Source organism: Oncorhynchus keta, unplaced genomic scaffold (genome assembly GCF_023373465.1).
Source record: "Oncorhynchus keta strain PuntledgeMale-10-30-2019 unplaced genomic scaffold, Oket_V2 Un_scaffold_8240_pilon_pilon, whole genome shotgun sequence".
Taxonomy (NCBI): Eukaryota; Metazoa; Chordata; class Actinopteri; order Salmoniformes; family Salmonidae; genus Oncorhynchus; species Oncorhynchus keta.
The window spans coordinates 67,236-86,600 of NW_026291003.1; the positions used below are offsets into that span (position 1 = coordinate 67,236).

General features: G+C 34.8%; 1 protein-coding gene across 13 annotated transcripts in view; it reads right to left on the minus strand.

Annotated features, from left to right (window-relative positions):
• Positions 1–734: 734 nt before the first annotated feature.
• LOC127929555 (gastrula zinc finger protein XlCGF57.1-like) overlaps positions 735–19,365 on the minus strand; it is a 32,321-nt gene continuing 13,690 nt past the window's right edge. The window contains exons 2-5 of one of the 13 annotated variants that reach the window (XM_052517487.1): positions 3,548–6,856; positions 3,416–3,465; positions 3,221–3,365; positions 2,869–3,062 (exon numbers count right to left, since the gene is read on the minus strand). In XM_052517487.1, coding sequence (XP_052373447.1) covers positions 5,166–6,856 — 1,691 coding nt within the window. In that variant the 3' untranslated portion in view covers positions 2,869–3,062; positions 3,221–3,365; positions 3,416–3,465; positions 3,548–5,165. Of the gene's footprint in view, positions 3,163–3,220; positions 6,857–19,365 lie in introns of those variants that run through there. The other 12 variants (XM_052517489.1, XM_052517480.1, XM_052517483.1 and 9 more) reach the window with 12 other exon arrangements.

Sequence of the window (19,365 nt, forward strand, 5' to 3'; positions counted from 1 at the left end):
GCTAAATGCTAAGCTAGCTATCACCACTCTTACACAAATTATTGATTTTCTCTGGTTCTAAAGCATATTTTGAAAATCTGAGACGACAGGATTGTTAAGAAAAGGATAAGCTTGAGGGCAGGCATATTTATTTAATTTCATTTGCAATTTTTAGAAATCGCTAATGTTGCGTTATGGTAATGAGCTTGAGGCTGTAGTCACGATCCCGCATGCGGGATGGGGCGGACTAAGAGGATAAACAAAATTTTCCTGTGGTGCCTCGACTTCCTAGTTAATTAAAGTTTACATGATTAGTTTAAATCAGTAATTACACACAGAGAACTGATTTGATAAATAAGCATTTAATGATAGTCACAGAGACACAACAACACAAATGAATTAAATGAAACAAAACGACTAAATTGCCAAGTTTTTTTCAAGGATAGAAACAAGAAATACACATTCATTCAAATCTAATTTAATAAAATCTACAACTTTCCAAATCAAATCATTAACATCTAAAGGGTTCATATTTATATTCAATGAATCCAAATCCATAATCAAAATAAAATACACGTTTTAAAATGTCTCGTCTCGAGAGAGAGAGAAAAAAAACTCAAGGAGGCCTATTTTTTTTGTTGTGGTAATATTTCATACAAACATGAATTCATGCGACATCAACAAAAACACATGTCAGAACACATGTAACACATGTCAGAACACATGTCAGAACACATGTCAGAACACAGCCCCCCTTTATGATCTTATTGTAGGTGTCCTGGAAAATGTGGTCTTATCTTCCCCCTGTGTGTTCCCTCTCATGTGTTTTCAGGTTCCCTAACTGGGTAAAACATTCGCAAGATTCGGGAACATTTTGCAATTTGGGGCGGATTTTCTATTGGACAAATTCTGATAAGTCCCTCCCCGTTTCGTAATGAATACACCCCAGGGGTTGGAACCACAATTCTAGAACTCTAGAACTCCTTTCATTCCGCACCAATCAGTGTGGACAGAGCAGCTTGCTATGGGAGCGGGCAAGCTAGTTATTTACATGCGTGTTGGACAGACAAGTGTAGAGCGCAAGGAGCCACATACATTTTGTGGGCGGAGAGAGCGAGAGAGGGAGGAGCAGGCTTGTCTTGTTGTAGCGTATCACAGAATTATACCTACGGAGGAGGAGGCTTCTATGGAGGAACGTTGAACTTCGGTGTGTGTTCAGAGTGACACCAGCATTAAAAACACATCTTACCTTTCTGTAGTTAATAAATACAATGTGAAACGTGATAACTATAGTATCATTGAAAAAGTGAATCCCTTCTTCTCTAATTAAAAATCTCTCTTATCTTCTGAATCAAACTTGAAAATGTCAGTACAGTAGTTTATGCCTCTGGTGGGGAGGGGCTACAGCTATGATGCTTCTGAGGGGGAGTGGCTACAGCTATGATGCTACTGAGAGGGAGGGGCTACAGCTATGATGCTTCTGAGGGGGCGGGGCTACAGCTATGATGCTTCTGTGGGAGGGAGGGACAGGTACTCAAAACACAATGGAAAACATTTTCAGCTGGGAGAGTTCTGAGTGAGAATTAGGTCTTTGCCCTTTGTTGGCTTTAAAAACTATATATATTTTTTTTTTTATTCTGTTTAAAAAAAATAAGAAAATTCTCCACTATTTCGTTGTATCCAATTGGTAGTTACAGCCTTGTCCCATCGCTGCAACTCCAGTACAGACTCGGGAGAGGCAAAGGTCGAGAGCCGTGCGTCCTCCGAAACACAACCCAGCCAAGCCGTACTGCTTCTTGACACAATGCCCGCTTAACCCGGAAGCCAGCCGCACCAATGTGGTGGAGTTAACACTGGCGACCGTGTCAGCGTGCATTGTGCCCGGCCCGCCACAGGAGTCGCTAGTTCACGATGGGACAACAACATCCCTGCCGGCCAAACACTCCCATAACCCGGACGATGCGGAGCCAAACCCTCCCCTAACCAGGACGATGCTGGGCCAAACCCTCCCCTAACCTGGACGATGTTGGGCCAAACCCTCCCCTAACCCGGACGATGCTGGGCCAAACCCTCCCCTAACCCGGACGATGCTGGGCCAAACCCTCCCCTAACCAGGACGATGCTGGGCCAAACCCTCCCCTAACCTGGACGATGTTGGGCCAAACCCTCCCCTAACCCGGACGATGCTGGGCCTAACCCGGACGATGCTGGGCCAAACCCTCCCCTAACCCGGACGATGCTGGGCCAAACCCTCCCCTAACCCGGACGATGCTGGGCCAAACCCTCCCCTAACCCTGCACCACATATCACACTTTCACAAAATGCTTGAAGACATGGCTACAGGTCAATCAGATTTGTGAACATGGTCCCTAGCTGTGTGTTGCCGCTTTCCATGTTGTCTGTAGCTTGTGAGGTATGGAAACACTTTGTTGCTTTTATGAATTTTGTCTTGCTGCTTTTTGTTCTATGTTGCTCTGTCTGTATGCTATGTCTTGCTTGTCCTATGTTGCTATGTTGCTATGTCTATGGTGCTATTGTCTATATTGTAATTGTTTTTAATAACCTGCCCAGGGACTGCGGTTGAAAATTAGCCGGCTGGCTAAAACCGGCACTTTTACTGAAACGTTGATTAATGAGCACTGTCCCTGTAAAAATAAAATAAACTAAACTCGGACGATGCTGGGCCAATTGTGCACCGCCTCATTGGTTTCCCGGTCGTGGACGAATGCGAGCCTGGACTAGAACGAGGATCTCTAGTAACACAGCTAGCACTGAGACATAACCTGGACTAGAACCAGGATCTCTAATGGCACAGCTAGCACTGAGACAGAACCTGGCCTAGAAGCAGGATCTCTAGTGACACAGCTAGCACTGAGACATAACCTGGACTAGAACCAGGATCTCTAATGGCACAGCTAGCACTGAGACAGAACCTGGACTTGAACCAGGATCTCTAGTGACAGAGCTAGCACTGAGGCAGAACCTGGACTAAAACCAGGTTCTCTAGTGACGCAGCTACCACTGAGACAGAGCCTGGACTAGAACCAGGATCTCTAGTGACACAGCTAGCACTGAGACAGAGCCTGGACTAGAACCAGGATCTCTAGTGACACAGCTACCACGGAGACATAACCTGGACTAGAACCAGGATCTCTAGTGACAGAGCTAGCACTGAGGCAGAACCTGGACTAGAACCAGGATCTCTAGTGACACAGGATCTCTAGTGACACTGAGACAGAACCTGGACTAGAACCAGGATCTCTACTGAGACAGAACTGAGACAGAACCTGCACTGAGACAGAACCTGGACTAGAACCAGGATCTCTAGTGGCACGCCTGGACTAGAACCAGGATCTCTAGTGGCACAGCTAGCACTGAGACAGAACCTGGACTAGAACCAGGATCTCTAGGCGCACAGCTCGCACTGAGACAGAACCTGGACTAGAACCAGGATCTCTAGGCGCACAGCTAGCACTGAGACAGAACCTGGACTAGAACCAGGATCTCTAGTGGCACGCCTGGACTAGAACCAGGATCTCTAGTGGCATAGCTAGCACTGAGACAGAACCTGGACTAGAACCAGGATCTCTAGGCGCACAGCTCGCACTGCGATGCCTTAGACCGCTGCGCCACTCGAGAGGCCCTGTAACTGCCTGGAACTTAATTAAAGTAAGTTCCCAGTGTTTCTAGATTTCTATGAAATATGACTTATAATTACTTATAATATGAGTGAAATACTTTCCTTCCAATCTTTTCTTTAATAAATATGTTAAAAGCATATTTTCTGTGTTGGAATGGTGTGGGTGTACCTCAACAACAGAATGGTGTGGGTCGTACCCCAACAACAGAATGGTGTGGGGGTACCCCAACAACAGAATGGTGTGGGTCGTACCCCAACAACATAATAGTGTGGGTCGTACCCCAACAACAGAATGGTGTGGGCGTACCTCAACAACAGAATGGTGTGGGTCGTACCCCAACAACAGAATGGTGTGGGTCGTACCCCAACAACAGAATGGTGTGGGTCGTATCCCAACGACAGAATGGTGTGGGTCGTATCCCAACAACAGAATGGTGTGGGTCGTACCCCAACAACAGAATGGTGTGGGTCGTACCCCAACAATAGAATGGTGTGGGTCGTACCCCAACAACAGAATGGTGTGGGTCGTACCCCAACAACAGAATAGTGTGGGTCGTACCCCAACAACAGAATGGTTTGGGTCGTACCCCAACAACAGAATGGTGTGGGCGTACCCCAACAACAGAATGGTGTGGGTCGTACCCCAACAACAGAATAGTGTGGGTCGTACCCCAACAACAGAATGGTGTGGATCGCATCCCAACAACAGAATGGTGTGGGTCGTACCCCAACAACAGAATGGTGTGGGTCGTACCCCAACAACAGAATGGTGTGGGTCGTATCCCAACGACAGAATGGTGTGGGTCGTATCCCAACAACAGAATGGTGTGGGTCGTACCCCAACAACAGAATGGTGTGGGTCGTACCCCAACAATAGAATGGTGTGGGTCGTACCCCAACAACAGAATGGTGTGGGTCGTACCCCAACAACAGAATAGTGTGGGTCGTACCCCAACAACAGAATGGTTTGGGTCGTACCCCAACAACAGAATGGTGTGGGCGTACCCCATCAACAGAATGGTGTGGGTCGTACCCCAACAACAGAATAGTGTGGGTCGTACCCCAACAACAGAATGGTGTGGATCGCATCCCAACAACAGAATGGTGTGGGCGTACCCCAACCACAGAATGGTGTGGGTCGTACCCCAACAACAGAATGGTGTGGGTCGTACCCCAACAACAGAATAGTGTGGGTCGTACCCCAACAACAGAATAGTGTGGGTCGTACCCCAACAACAGAATAGTGTGGGTCGTACCCCAACAACAGATTGGCCAGCTCATCCTCCGCAGGGAGGTAAACGTGTTCTATGAGGAAATAGTATTTTTTTTAAACAGACTGTTTGAGATACAAGTTTGAGTGTTTTTGAAGTGTCAATTTATGCTTTGGCCACAAATGAGTATAGCATGTCTCAACATTATGTCGACAGAATATTAACTTTTTAAAGAAGAGTTTCACTGGACAGTTACTGTAGAAGTTACTGCAGTTACTGTAAAATAACGTTATTAATACTTTACTTTTAAAATAAAGGTTCTGTTTCAAAACTGATCACTTTCTTTCCCGGTTCGGTTTCTGTTTCTTCATTTTTTTTGTTCTCACGCGGTTTTCCGTTCTATTCTTCGAACTGTTTCCAACTGCTGGGGTCGTTGTTAAAACTGTGTGTGTTCTCTCGTGCCTTTTCAGGTTCACTAACTGGGTAAAATCCTTTCCACACTGCGGACAATGGAAAGACTTCTCTCCTGTGTGTATTTTCTCATGCCTTTTCAGGTTCCCTATCTGGGTAAAACCCTTTCCACACTGGGAGCATTGGAAAGGTTTCTCTCTTGTGTGTGTTCTTTTATGGTCCTTCAGATTCCCTAACCGTGTAAAACCCTTCCCACACTGGGTGCATTGGAAAGTCTTCTGTCCTGTGTGTAATTTTTCATGTTTGTTTAGGTTTCCTAACTTGGTAAAATTCTTTCCACACATAGAGCAATGGTAAGCTGTCTCCCATGTGTGTGTCCTTTCATGCTCCTTCAGGCTCCCTAACCTTTTAAAACTATTTCCACACTTGGAGCATTGGAACGGTTTCTCTCCTGTGTGTGTTCTCTCGTGCTTTTTCAGGTTTCCTAACCATGTAAAATTCTTTCCACACTGCGAACATTGGAACGGCTTCTCTCCTGTGTGTACTCTTTTATGATCCTTCAGGTTCCCTAGTCGTGTAAAACCCTTCCCACACTGGGAGCATTGGAAAGGTTTCTCTCCTGTGTGTAATTGTTTATGTTTTTTTAGGTTGCCTAACTTGGTAAAATTCTTTCCACACAGAGAGCAATGGTAAGATGTATCCCCTGTGTGTGCCCTTTCATGCACCTTCAAGCTCCCCAATTGTGTAAAATTCTTTCCACAATGGGAGCATTGGAACGGCTTTTCTCCTGTGTGTGTTCTCTCGTGCTTTTTCAGGCTCCCTAACAGGGTAAAACCCTTTCCACACTGAGAACATTGGAAACGCTTCTCTCCTGTGTGTATTAATTTATGTTCGTTCAGGCTCCGTAACCGTGTAAAACTCTTTCCACACTGGGAACATTGGTAAGGTTTCTCTCCTGTGTGTACTCTTTTGTGATCCTTCAGGTTCCCTAGCCGTGTAAAACCCTTCCCACACTGGGAGCATTGGAAAGGCTTCTCTCCTGTGTGTAATTCTGTATGTTTTATTAGGTTCCTTAGCTTGGTAAAATCCTTTCCACACAGGGAGCAATGGTAAGATGTCTCCCCTGTGTGTGTCCTTTCATGCTCCTTCAAACTCCCTAAATGTGGAAAACTCTTTCCACACTGGGAGCATTGGAACGGTTTCTCTCCCGTGTGTGTTCTCTCATGCTTTTTCAGGTTCCCTAACCACCTAAAGCCCTTTCCACACCGGGAGCATTGGAAAGGTTTCTCTCCTGTGTGTATTATTTTATGTTCTTTCAGGCTCCCTAACCGGGTAAAACTCTTTCCACATTGGGCACATTGGAAAGGTTTCTCTCCTGTGTGTATTCTCTCATGCCTTTTCAGGTTCCCTAACCGGGTAAAACTCTTTCCACACTGGGAACATTGTGAAGTCTTCCCTCCTGTGTCTGTTCTATCATGACTTTTAAGCTTCCATAACCACTTGAAACTCTTTTTACACTGGGACCAGTGATGTCGTCTCGCTGGTTTGGCCGTCTCTGGGTCTGGTTCCCCTGAAGGACTCTTCCCGCTGTCAGAGTGAGAGTCTGGTCTCTCTCCTGCCAAAACAAACATAGTATTTGGTTAAAGAGAGAGATCTAAATTAAAGCTCCACTTGATAAAACTCTAAATTGAGGTTTAATACAGACCAGATCGCTCATTATAAAATAGCAAATTTGAATCCTGGATGCTGATTGGTTGATTGCTTTAGTTATTCAAGATAATTAATGGGAAATGCCTGTTAACAGTTCCATTTGAATTACCCCTACACATCCACTGTCCCACAGCCTAGCCAGGCAATTTATAAACTCATCTCCAGTCCAACAGCCCTGCCAAGCAATTTATAAACTAACCTCCACTGTCCCACAGCCCAGCCAGGCAATTTATAAACTAATCTCCACTGTCCCACAGCCCAGCCAGGCAATTTATAAACTCATCTCCACTGTCCCACAGCCCAGCCAGGCAATTTATAAACTCATCTCCACTGTCCCACAGCCCAGCCAGGCAATTTATAAACTCATCTCCACTGTCCCACAGCCCTGCCAGGCAATTTATAAACTAATCTCCACTGTCCCACAGCCCAGCCAGGTAATTTATAAACTAATCTCCACTGTCCCACAGCCCAGCCAGGCAATTTATAAACTAACCTCCACTGGACAGAAAAATCTAGACATAATTCCCCCGTGCTTCTAGTCCAGCATTTGGTTTGCAACAGAAGGGATTTTAATAAATAAACCTCTGCAACTGTTAGAACCATTTTGTCTGTAAAATAGAATGTGGCTAGAACTTATTGTGATGATTTAATATTGGACACTTTTTACCCTCATTATTTATATAGACACCAATATATATATATATTATATACCAATATGAAATACCACCTGTTATATACCAATATCAATTACAACCTGTTGTATATCAATATCAATTACAACCTGTTTTATATCAATATCAATTACAACCTGTTCTACCACCAATATCAATTACTACCTGTTCTACCATCAATATCAATTACAACCTGTTCTACCACCAATATCAATTACAACCTGTTTTACCACCAATATCAATTACAACCTGTTTTACCACCAATATCAATTACAACCTGTTATATATCAATTACAACCTGTTCTACCACCAATATCAATTACAACCTGTTTTACCACCAATATCAATTACAACCTGTTCTACCACCAATATCAATTACAACCTGTTCTATATCAATATTAATTATAACCTGTTTTATATCAATTACAACCTGTTCTACCACCAATATCAATTACAACCTGTTCTACCACCAATATCAATTACAACCTGTTTTACCACCAATATCAATTACAACCTGTTTTATATCAATATCAATTACAACCTGTTATATATCAATTACAACCTGTTATATATCAATATCAATTACAACCTGTTTTATATCAATATCAATTACAACCTGTTTTATATCAATATCAATTACAACCTGTTCTACCATCAATATCAATTACAACCTGTTCTACCACCAATATCAATTACAACCTGTTTTATATCAATATCAATTACAACCTGTTATATATCAATATCAATTACAACCTGTTATATATCAATATCAATTACAACCTGTTCTACCATCAATATCAATTACAACCTGTTCTACCACCAATATCAATTACAACCTGTTTTATATCAATATCAATTACAACCTGTTATATATCAATATCAATTACAACCTGTTTTATATCAATATCAATTACAACCTGTTATATATCAATTACAACCTGTTATACCACCAATATCAATTACAACCTGTTTTATATCAATATCAATTACAACCTGTTTTATATCAATATCAATTACAACCTGTTATATATCAATATCAATTACAACCTGTTATATATCAATATCAATTACTACCTGTTATATATCAATATCAATTACAACCTGTTTTATATCAATATAAATTACAACCTGTTATATATCAATTACAACCTGTTTTACCACCAACATCAATTACAACCTGTTATATATCAATATCAATTACTACCTGTTTTATATCAATATCAATTACAACCTGTTATATATCAATATCAATTACAACCTGTTATATATCAATTACAACCTGTTATATATCAATTACAACCTGTTCTACCACCAATATCAATTACAACCTGTTTTACCATCAATATCAATTACAACCTGTTCTACCACCAATATCAATTACAACCTGTTCTACCACCAATATCAATTACAACCTGTTTTACCACCAATATCAATTACAACCTGTTTTATATCAATATCAATTACAACCTGTTATATATCAATTACAACCTGTTCTACCACCAATATCAATTACAACCTGTTCTACCACCAATATCAATTACAACCTGTTTTATATCAATATCAATTACAACCTGTTCTACCACCAATATCAATTACAACCTGTTATATATCAATTACAACCTGTTCTATATCAATATCAATTACAACCTGTTTTATATCAATTACAACCTGTTATATATCAATATCAATTACAACCTGTTTTATATCAATATCAATTACAACCTGTTTTACCACCAATATCAATTACAACCTGTTATATATCAATATCAATTACAACCTGTTATATATCAATTACAACCTGTTATATATCAATTACAACCTGTTTTACCACCAATATCAATTACAACCTGTTATATATCAATATCAATTACTACCTGTTTTATATCAATATCAATTACAACCTGTTATATATCAATATCAATTACAACCTGTTATATATCAATTACAACCTGTTTTACCACCAATATCAATTACAACCTGTTATATATCAATTACAACCTGTTATATATCAATTACAACCTGTTTTACCACCAATATCAATTACAACCTGTTATATATCAATATCAATTACAACCTGTTATATATCAATATCAATTACAACCTGTTATATATCAATATCAATTACAACCTGTTTTATATCAATATCAATTACAACCTGTTATATATCAATATCAATTACAACCTGTTATATATCAATTACAACCTGTTTTACCACCAATATCAATTACAACCTGTTATATATCAATTACAACCTGTTATATATCAATTACAACCTGTTATATATCAATTACAACCTGTTTTACCACCAATATCAATTACAACCTGTTATATATCAATATCAATTACAACCTGTTATATATCAATTACAACCTGTTATATATCAATTACAACCTGTTTTACCACCAATATCAATTACAACCTGTTATATATCAATATCAATTACAACCTGTTTTATATCAATATCAATTACAACCTGTTTTACAACCTGTTATATATCAATTACAACCTGTTATATATCAATTACAACCTGTTTTACCACCAATATCAATTACAACCTGTTATATATCAATATCAATTACAACCTGTTTTATATCAATATCAATTACAACCTGTTTTACCACCAATATCAATTACAACCTGTTATATATCAATTACAACCTGTTATATATCAATTACAACCTGTTTTACCACCAATATCAATTACAACCTGTTATATATCAATTACAACCTGTTTTACCATCAATATCAATTACAACCTGTTCTACCACCAATATCAATTACTACCTGTTTTACCATCAATATCAATTACTACCTGTTTTACCATCAATATCAATTACAACCTGTTTTATATCAATATCAATTACAACCTGTTTTATATCAATATCAATTACAACCTGTTATATATCAATTACAACCTGTTTTACCACCAATATCAATTACAACCTGTTTTTTATCAATATCAATTACAACCTGTTATATATCAATATCAATTACAACCTGTTTTATATCAATATCAATTACAACCTGTTTTACCATCAATATCAATTACAACCTGTTCTACCACCAATATCAATTACAACCTGTTCTACCATCAATATCAATTACTACCTGTTTTACCATCAATATCAATTACAACATGTTATATATCAATTACAACCTGTTCTACCATCAATATCAATTACAACCTGTTTTACCACCAATATCAATTACAACCTGTTTTACCATCAATATCAATTACAACCTGTTTTACCACCAATATCAATTACAACCTGTTTTACCACCAATATCAATTACAACCTGTTCTACCATCAATATCAATTACAACCTGTTCTACCATCAATATCAATTACAACCTGTTCTACCATCAATATCAATTACAACCTGTTTTACCACCAATATCAATTACAACCTGTTTTACCATCAATATCAATTACAACCTGTTCTACCACCAATATCAATTACAACCTGTTTTATATCAATATCAATTACAACCTGTTCTACCATCAATATCAATTACAACCTGTTTTACCACCAATATCAATTACAACCTGTTTTACCATCAATATCAATTACAACCTGTTCTACCACCAATATTAATTACTACCTGTTTTACCATCAATATCAATTACAACCTGTTATATATCAATTACTACCTGTTTTACCATCAATATCAATTACAACCTGTTTTATATCAATATCAATTACAACCTGTTTTACCACCAATATCAATTACAACCTGTTTTATATCAATATCAATTACAACCTGTTTTACCATCAATATCAATTACAACCTGTTTTATATCAATATCAATTACAACCTGTTTTACCACCAATATTAATTACTACCTGTTTTACCATCAATATCAATTACAACCTGTTCTACCACCAATATCAATTACTACCTGTTTTACCATCAATAGGACCATGTCCCAGGACTACCTGACATGAGGACTCCTTGCTGTCCCCAGTCCACCTGGCCATGCTCCTGCTAGTTTCAATGACCTGAGCCCAGGACCGTGCCCCAGGACTACCTGACATGAAGGCTCCTTGCTGTCCCCAGTCCACCTGACTGTGCTGCTATCAATTTCAACTGTTCTGCCTTATTATTATTCGACCATGCTGGTCATTTATGAACATTTGAACATCTTGGTCATGTTTTATAATTTCTACCCGGCACATATCAATTACAACCGGTTTTCTAGGTTTCCTAGGTTTTGGCCTTTCTAGGGAGTTTTTCCTAGCCACCAATTACACCTGCATTGTTTGCTGTTTTTTTATCAATTTCTGTACAACCTGTTTTATATCAATATCAATTATAAATAAATTTGATTTGATTTGAATTACAACCTGTTTTACCACCAATATCAATTACAACCTGTTTTACCACCAATATCAATTACAACCTGTTATATATCAATATCAATTACAACCTGTTATATATCAATATCAATTACAACCTGTTTTATATCAATATCAATTACAACCTGTTATATATCAATTACAACCTGTTTTACCACCAATATCAATTACAACCTGTTTTATATCAATATCAATTACAACCTGTTATATATCAATTACAACCTGTTTTACCACCAATATCAATTACAACCTGTTATATATCAATATCAATTACAACCTGTTTTACCACCAATATCAATTACAACCTGTTTTATATCAATATCAATTACAACCTGTTATATATCAATATCAATTACAACCTGTTATATATCAATTACAACCTGTTATATATCAATATCAATTACAACCTGTTTTATATCAATTACAACCTGTTATATATCAATTACAACCTGTTATATATCAATATCAATTACAACCTGTTATATATCAATATCAATTACAACCTGTTATATATCAATATCAATTACAACCTGTTATATATCAATATCAATTACAACCTGTTATATATCAATATCAATTACAACCTGTTTTATATCAATATCAATTACAACCTGTTATATATCAATATCAATTACAACCTGTTTTATATCAATATCAATTACAACCTGTTCTACCACCAATATCAATTACAACCTGTTCTACCATCAATATCAATTACAACCTGTTATATATCAATTACAACCTGTTATATATCAATATCAATTACAACCTGTTCTACCATCAATATCAATTACTACCTGTTTTACCATCAATATCAATTACAACCTGTTATATATCAATTACAACCTGTTCTACTATCAATATCAATTACAACCTGTTTTACCACCAATATCAATTACAACCTGTTTTACCATCAATATCAATTACAACCTGTTTTACCACCAATATCAATTACAACCTGTTTTATATCATATCAATTACAACCTGTTATATATCAATTACAACCTGTTTTACCACCAATATCAATTACAACCTGTTTTACCACCAATATCAATTACAACCTGTTCTACCATCAATATCAATTACAACCTGTTCTACCATCAATATCAATTACAACCTGTTTTACCACCAATATCAATTACAACCTGTTTTACCACCAATATCAATTACAACCTGTTTTATATCAATATCAATTACAACCTGTTCTACCATCAATATCAATTACAACCTGTTCTACCATCAATATCAATTACAACCTGTTCTACCATCAATATCAATTACAACCTGTTTTACCACCAATATCAATTACAACCTGTTTTATATCAATATCAATTACAACCTGTTTTACCACCAATATCAATTACAACCTGTTTTATATCAATTACAACCTGTTTTACCACCAATATCAATTACAACCTGTTATATATCAATTACAACCTGTTTTACCACCAATATCAATTACAACCTGTTTTACCACCAATATCAATTACAACCTGTTTTACCATCAATATCAATTACAACCTGTTTTACCACCAATATCAATTACAACCTGTTATATATCAATTACAACCTGTTTTACCACCAATATCAATTACAACCTGTTTTATATCAATATCAATTACAACCTGTTATATATCAATATCAATTACAACCTGTTTTATATCAATATCAATTACAACCTGTTTTATATCAATATCAATTACAACCTGTTCTACCACCAATATCAATTACAACCTGTTCTACCATCAATATCAATTACTACCTGTTTTACCATCAATATCAATTACAACATGTTATATATCAATTACAACCTGTTCTACCACCAATATCAATTACAACCTGTTTTACCACCAATATCAATTACAACCTGTTCTACCATCAATATCAATTACAACCTGTTCTACCATCAATATCAATTACAACCTGTTCTACCATCAATATCAATTACAACCTGTTCTACCATCAATATCAATTACAACCTGTTCTACCATCAATATCAATTACAACCTGTTCTACCATCAATATCAATTACAACCTGTTTTACCACCAATATCAATTACAACCTGTTTTATATCAATATCAATTACAACCTGTTTTACCACCAATATCAATTACAACCTGTTTTATATCAATTACAACCTGTTTTACCACCAATATCAATTACAACCTGTTATATATCAATTACAACCTGTTTTACCACCAATATCAATTACAACCTGTTTTACCACCAATATCAATTACAACCTGTTTTACCATCAATATCAATTACAACCTGTTATTTATCAATTACAACCTGTTTTACCACCAATATCAATTACAACCTGTTTTACCACCAATATCAATTACAACCTGTTTTACCATCAATATCAATTACAACCTGTTTTATATCAATATCAATTACAACCTGTTCTACCACCAATATCAATTACAACCTGTTCTACCATCAATATCAATTACAACCTGTTATATATCAATTACAACCTGTTATATATCAATATCAATTACAACCTGTTCTACCATCAATATCAATTACTACCTGTTTTACCATCAATATCAATTACAACCTGTTATATATCAATTACAACCTGTTCTACTATCAATATCAATTACAACCTGTTTTACCACCAATATCAATTACAACCTGTTTTACCATCAATATCAATTACAACCTGTTTTACCACCAATATCAATTACAACCTGTTTTATATCAATATCAATTACAACCTGTTATATATCAATTACAACCTGTTTTACCACCAATATCAATTACAACCTGTTTTACCACCAATATCAATTACAACCTGTTCTACCATCAATATCAATTACAACCTGTTCTACCATCAATATCAATTACAACCTGTTTTACCACCAATATCAATTACAACCTGTTTTACCACCAATATCAATTACAACCTGTTTTATATCAATATCAATTACAACCTGTTCTACCATCAATATCAATTACAACCTGTTCTACCATCAATATCAATTACAACCTGTTCTACCATCAATATCAATTACAACCTGTTTTACCACCAATATCAATTACAACCTGTTATATATCAATATCAATTACAACCTGTTTTATATCAATTACAACCTGTTTTATATCAATATCAATTACAACCTGTTTTACCACCAATATCAATTACAACCTGTTATATATCAATTACAACCTGTTATATATCAATTACAACCTGTTTTACCACCAATATCAATTACAACCTGTTATATATCAATATCAATTACAACCTGTTTTATATCAATATCAATTACAACCTGTTATATATCAATTACAACCTGTTTTACCACCAATATCAATTACAACCTGTTTTATATCAATATCAATTACAACCTGTTATATATCAATATCAATTACAACCTGTTTTATATCAATATCAATTACAACCTGTTTTATATCAATATCAATTACAACCTGTTCTACCACCAATATCAATTACAACCTGTTCTACCATCAATATCAATTACTACCTGTTTTACCATCAATATCAATTACAACATGTTATATATCAATTACAACCTGTTCTACCATCAATATCAATTACAACCTGTTTTACCACCAATATCAATTACAACCTGTTTTACCATCAATATCAATTACAACCTGTTTTACCACCAATATCAATTACAACCTGTTTACCATCAATATCAATTACAACCTGTTCTACCATCAATATCAATTACAACCTGTTCTACCATCAATATCAATTACAACCTGTTCTACCATCAATATCAATTACAACCTGTTTTACCACCAATATCAATTACAACCTGTTTTATATCAATATCAATTACAACCTGTTTTACCACCAATATCAATTACAACCTGTTTTATATCAATTACAACCTGTTCTACCACCAATATCAATTACAACCTGTTATATATCAATTACAACCTGTTTTACCACCAATATCAATTACAACCTGTTTTACCACCAATATCAATTACAACCTGTTTTACCATCAATATCAATTACAACCTGTTATTTATCAATTACAACCTGTTTTACCACCAATATCAATTACAACCTGTTTTACCACCAATATCAATTACAACCTGTTTTACCATCAATATCAATTACAACCTGTTTTACCACCAATATCAATTACAACCTGTTTTACCATCAATATCAATTACAACCTGTTCTACCACCAATATCAATTACAACCTGTTTTATATCAATATCAATTACAACCTGTTCTACCATCAATATCAATTACAACCTGTTTTACCACCAATATCAATTACAACCTGTTTTACCATCAATATCAATTACAACCTGTTTTACCACCAATATCAATTACAACCTGTTTTATATCAATATCAATTACAACCTGTTATATATCAATTACAACCTGTTTTACCACCAATATCAATTACAACCTGTTTTATATCAATATCAATTACAACCTGTTATATATCAATTACAACCTGTTTTACCACCAATATCAATTACAACCTGTTTTATATCAATTACAACCTGTTTTATATCAATTACAACCTGTTATATATCAATTACAACCTGTTTTATATCAATTACAACCTGTTATATATCAATTACAACCTGTTATATATCAATTACAACCTGTTATATATCAATTACAACCTGTTCTACCACCAATATCAATTACAACCTGTTTTATATCAATTACAACCTGTTTTATCACCAATATCAATTACAACCTGTTATATATCAATTACAACCTGTTATATATCAATATCAATTACAACCTGTTATATATCAATATCAATTACAACCTGTTTTATATCAATATCAATTACAACCTGTTTTATATCAATATCAATTACAACCTATTTTATATCAATATCAATTACAACCTGTTATATATCAATTACAACCTGTTATATATCAATATCAATTACAACCTGTTTTATATCAATTACAACCTGTTATATATCAATATCAATTACAACCTGTTATATATCAATATCAATTACAACCTGTTCTATATCAATATCAATTACAACCTGTTCTACCATCAATATCAATTACAACCTGTTTTATATCAATTACAACCTGTTATATATCAATTACAACAACCTGTTATATATCAATTACAACCTGTTCTACCACCAATATCAATTACAACCTGTTATATATCAATTACAACCTGTTCTACCACCAATATCAATTACAACCTGTTTTATATCAATTACAACCTGTTTTATCACCAATATCAATTACAACCTGTTATATATCAATTACAACCTGTTATATATCAATATCAATTACAACCTGTTATATATCAATATCAATTACAACCTGTTTTATATCAATATCAATTACAACCTGTTTTATATCAATATCAATTACAACCTATTTTATATCAATATCAATTACAACCTGTTATATATCAATTACAACCTGTTATATATCAATATCAATTACAACCTGTTTTATATCAATTACAACCTGTTATATATCAATATCAATTACAACCTGTTCTACCATCAATATCAATTACAACCTGTTTTATATCAATTACAACCTGTTATATATCAATATCAATTACAACCTGTTTTATATCAATATCAATTACAACCTGTTTTATATCAATATCAATTACAACCTGTTATATATCAATTACAACCTGTTTTATATCAATATCAATTACAACCTGTTTTATATCAATATCAATTACAACCTGTTTTATATCAATATCAATTACAACCTGTTATATATCAATTACAACCTGTTTTACCACCAATATCAATTACAACCTGTTTTATATCAATATCAATTACAACCTGTTATATATCAATTACAACCTGTTTTACCACCAATATCAATTACAACCTGTTTTATATCAATTACAACCTGTTTTACCATCAATATCAATTACAACCTGTTTTACCACCAATATCAATTACAACCTGTTTTATATCAATATCAATTACAACCTGTTATATATCAATTACAATCTGTTTTACCACCAATATCAATTACAACCTGTTTTATATCAATATCAATTACAACCTGTTATATATCAATTACAACCTGTTTTACCACCAATATCAATTACAACCTGTTTTATATCAATTACAACCTGTTTTATATCAATTACAACCTGTTATATATCAATTACAACCTGTTTTATATCAATTACAACCTGTTATATATCAATTACAACCTGTTATATATCAATTACAACCTGTTATATATCAATTACAACCTGTTCTACCACCAATATCAATTACAACCTGTTTTATATCAATTACAACCTGTTTTATCACCAATATCAATTACAACCTGTTATATATCAATTACAACCTGTTATATATCAATATCAATTACAACCTGTTATATATCAATATCAATTACAACCTGTTTTATATCAATATCAATTACAACCTGTTTTATATCAATATCAATTACAACCTATTTTATATCAATATCAATTACAACCTGTTATATATCAATTACAACCTGTTATATATCAATATCAATTACAACCTGTTTTATATCAATTACAACCTGTTATATATCAATATCAATTACAACCTGTTATATATCAATATCAATTACAACCTGTTCTATATCAATATCAATTACAACCTGTTCTACCATCAATATCAATTACAACCTGTTTTATATCAATTACAACCTGTTATATATCAATTACAACCTGTTTTATATATCAATTACAACCTGTTTTCTACCACCAATATCAATTACAACCTGTTATATATCAATTACAACCTGTTCTACCACCAATATCAATTACAACCTGTTTTATATCAATTACAACCTGTTTTATCACCAATATCAATTACAACCTGTTATATATCAATTACAACCTGTTATATATCAATTACAACCTGTTCTACCACCAATATCAATTACAACCTGTTATATATCAATTACAACCTGTTCTACCACCAATATCAATTACAACCTGTTTTATATCAATTACAACCTGTTTTATATCAATATCAATTACAACCTGTTATATATCAATATCAATTACAACCTGTTTTATATCAATATCAATTACAACCTGTTTTATATCAATATCAATTACAACCTATTTTATATCAATATCAATTACAACCTGTTATATATCAATTACAACCTGTTCTACCACCAATATCAATTACAACCTGTTATATATCAATCAACCTGTTCTACCACCAATATCAATTACAACCTGTTTTATCACCAATATCAATTACAACCTGTTCTACCATCAATATCAATTACAACCTGTTCTACCATCAATATCAATTACAACCTGTTCTACCATCAATATCAATTACAACCTGTTCTACCATCAATATCAATTACAACCTGTTCTACCATCAATATCAATTACAACCTGTTCTACCATCAATATCAATTAC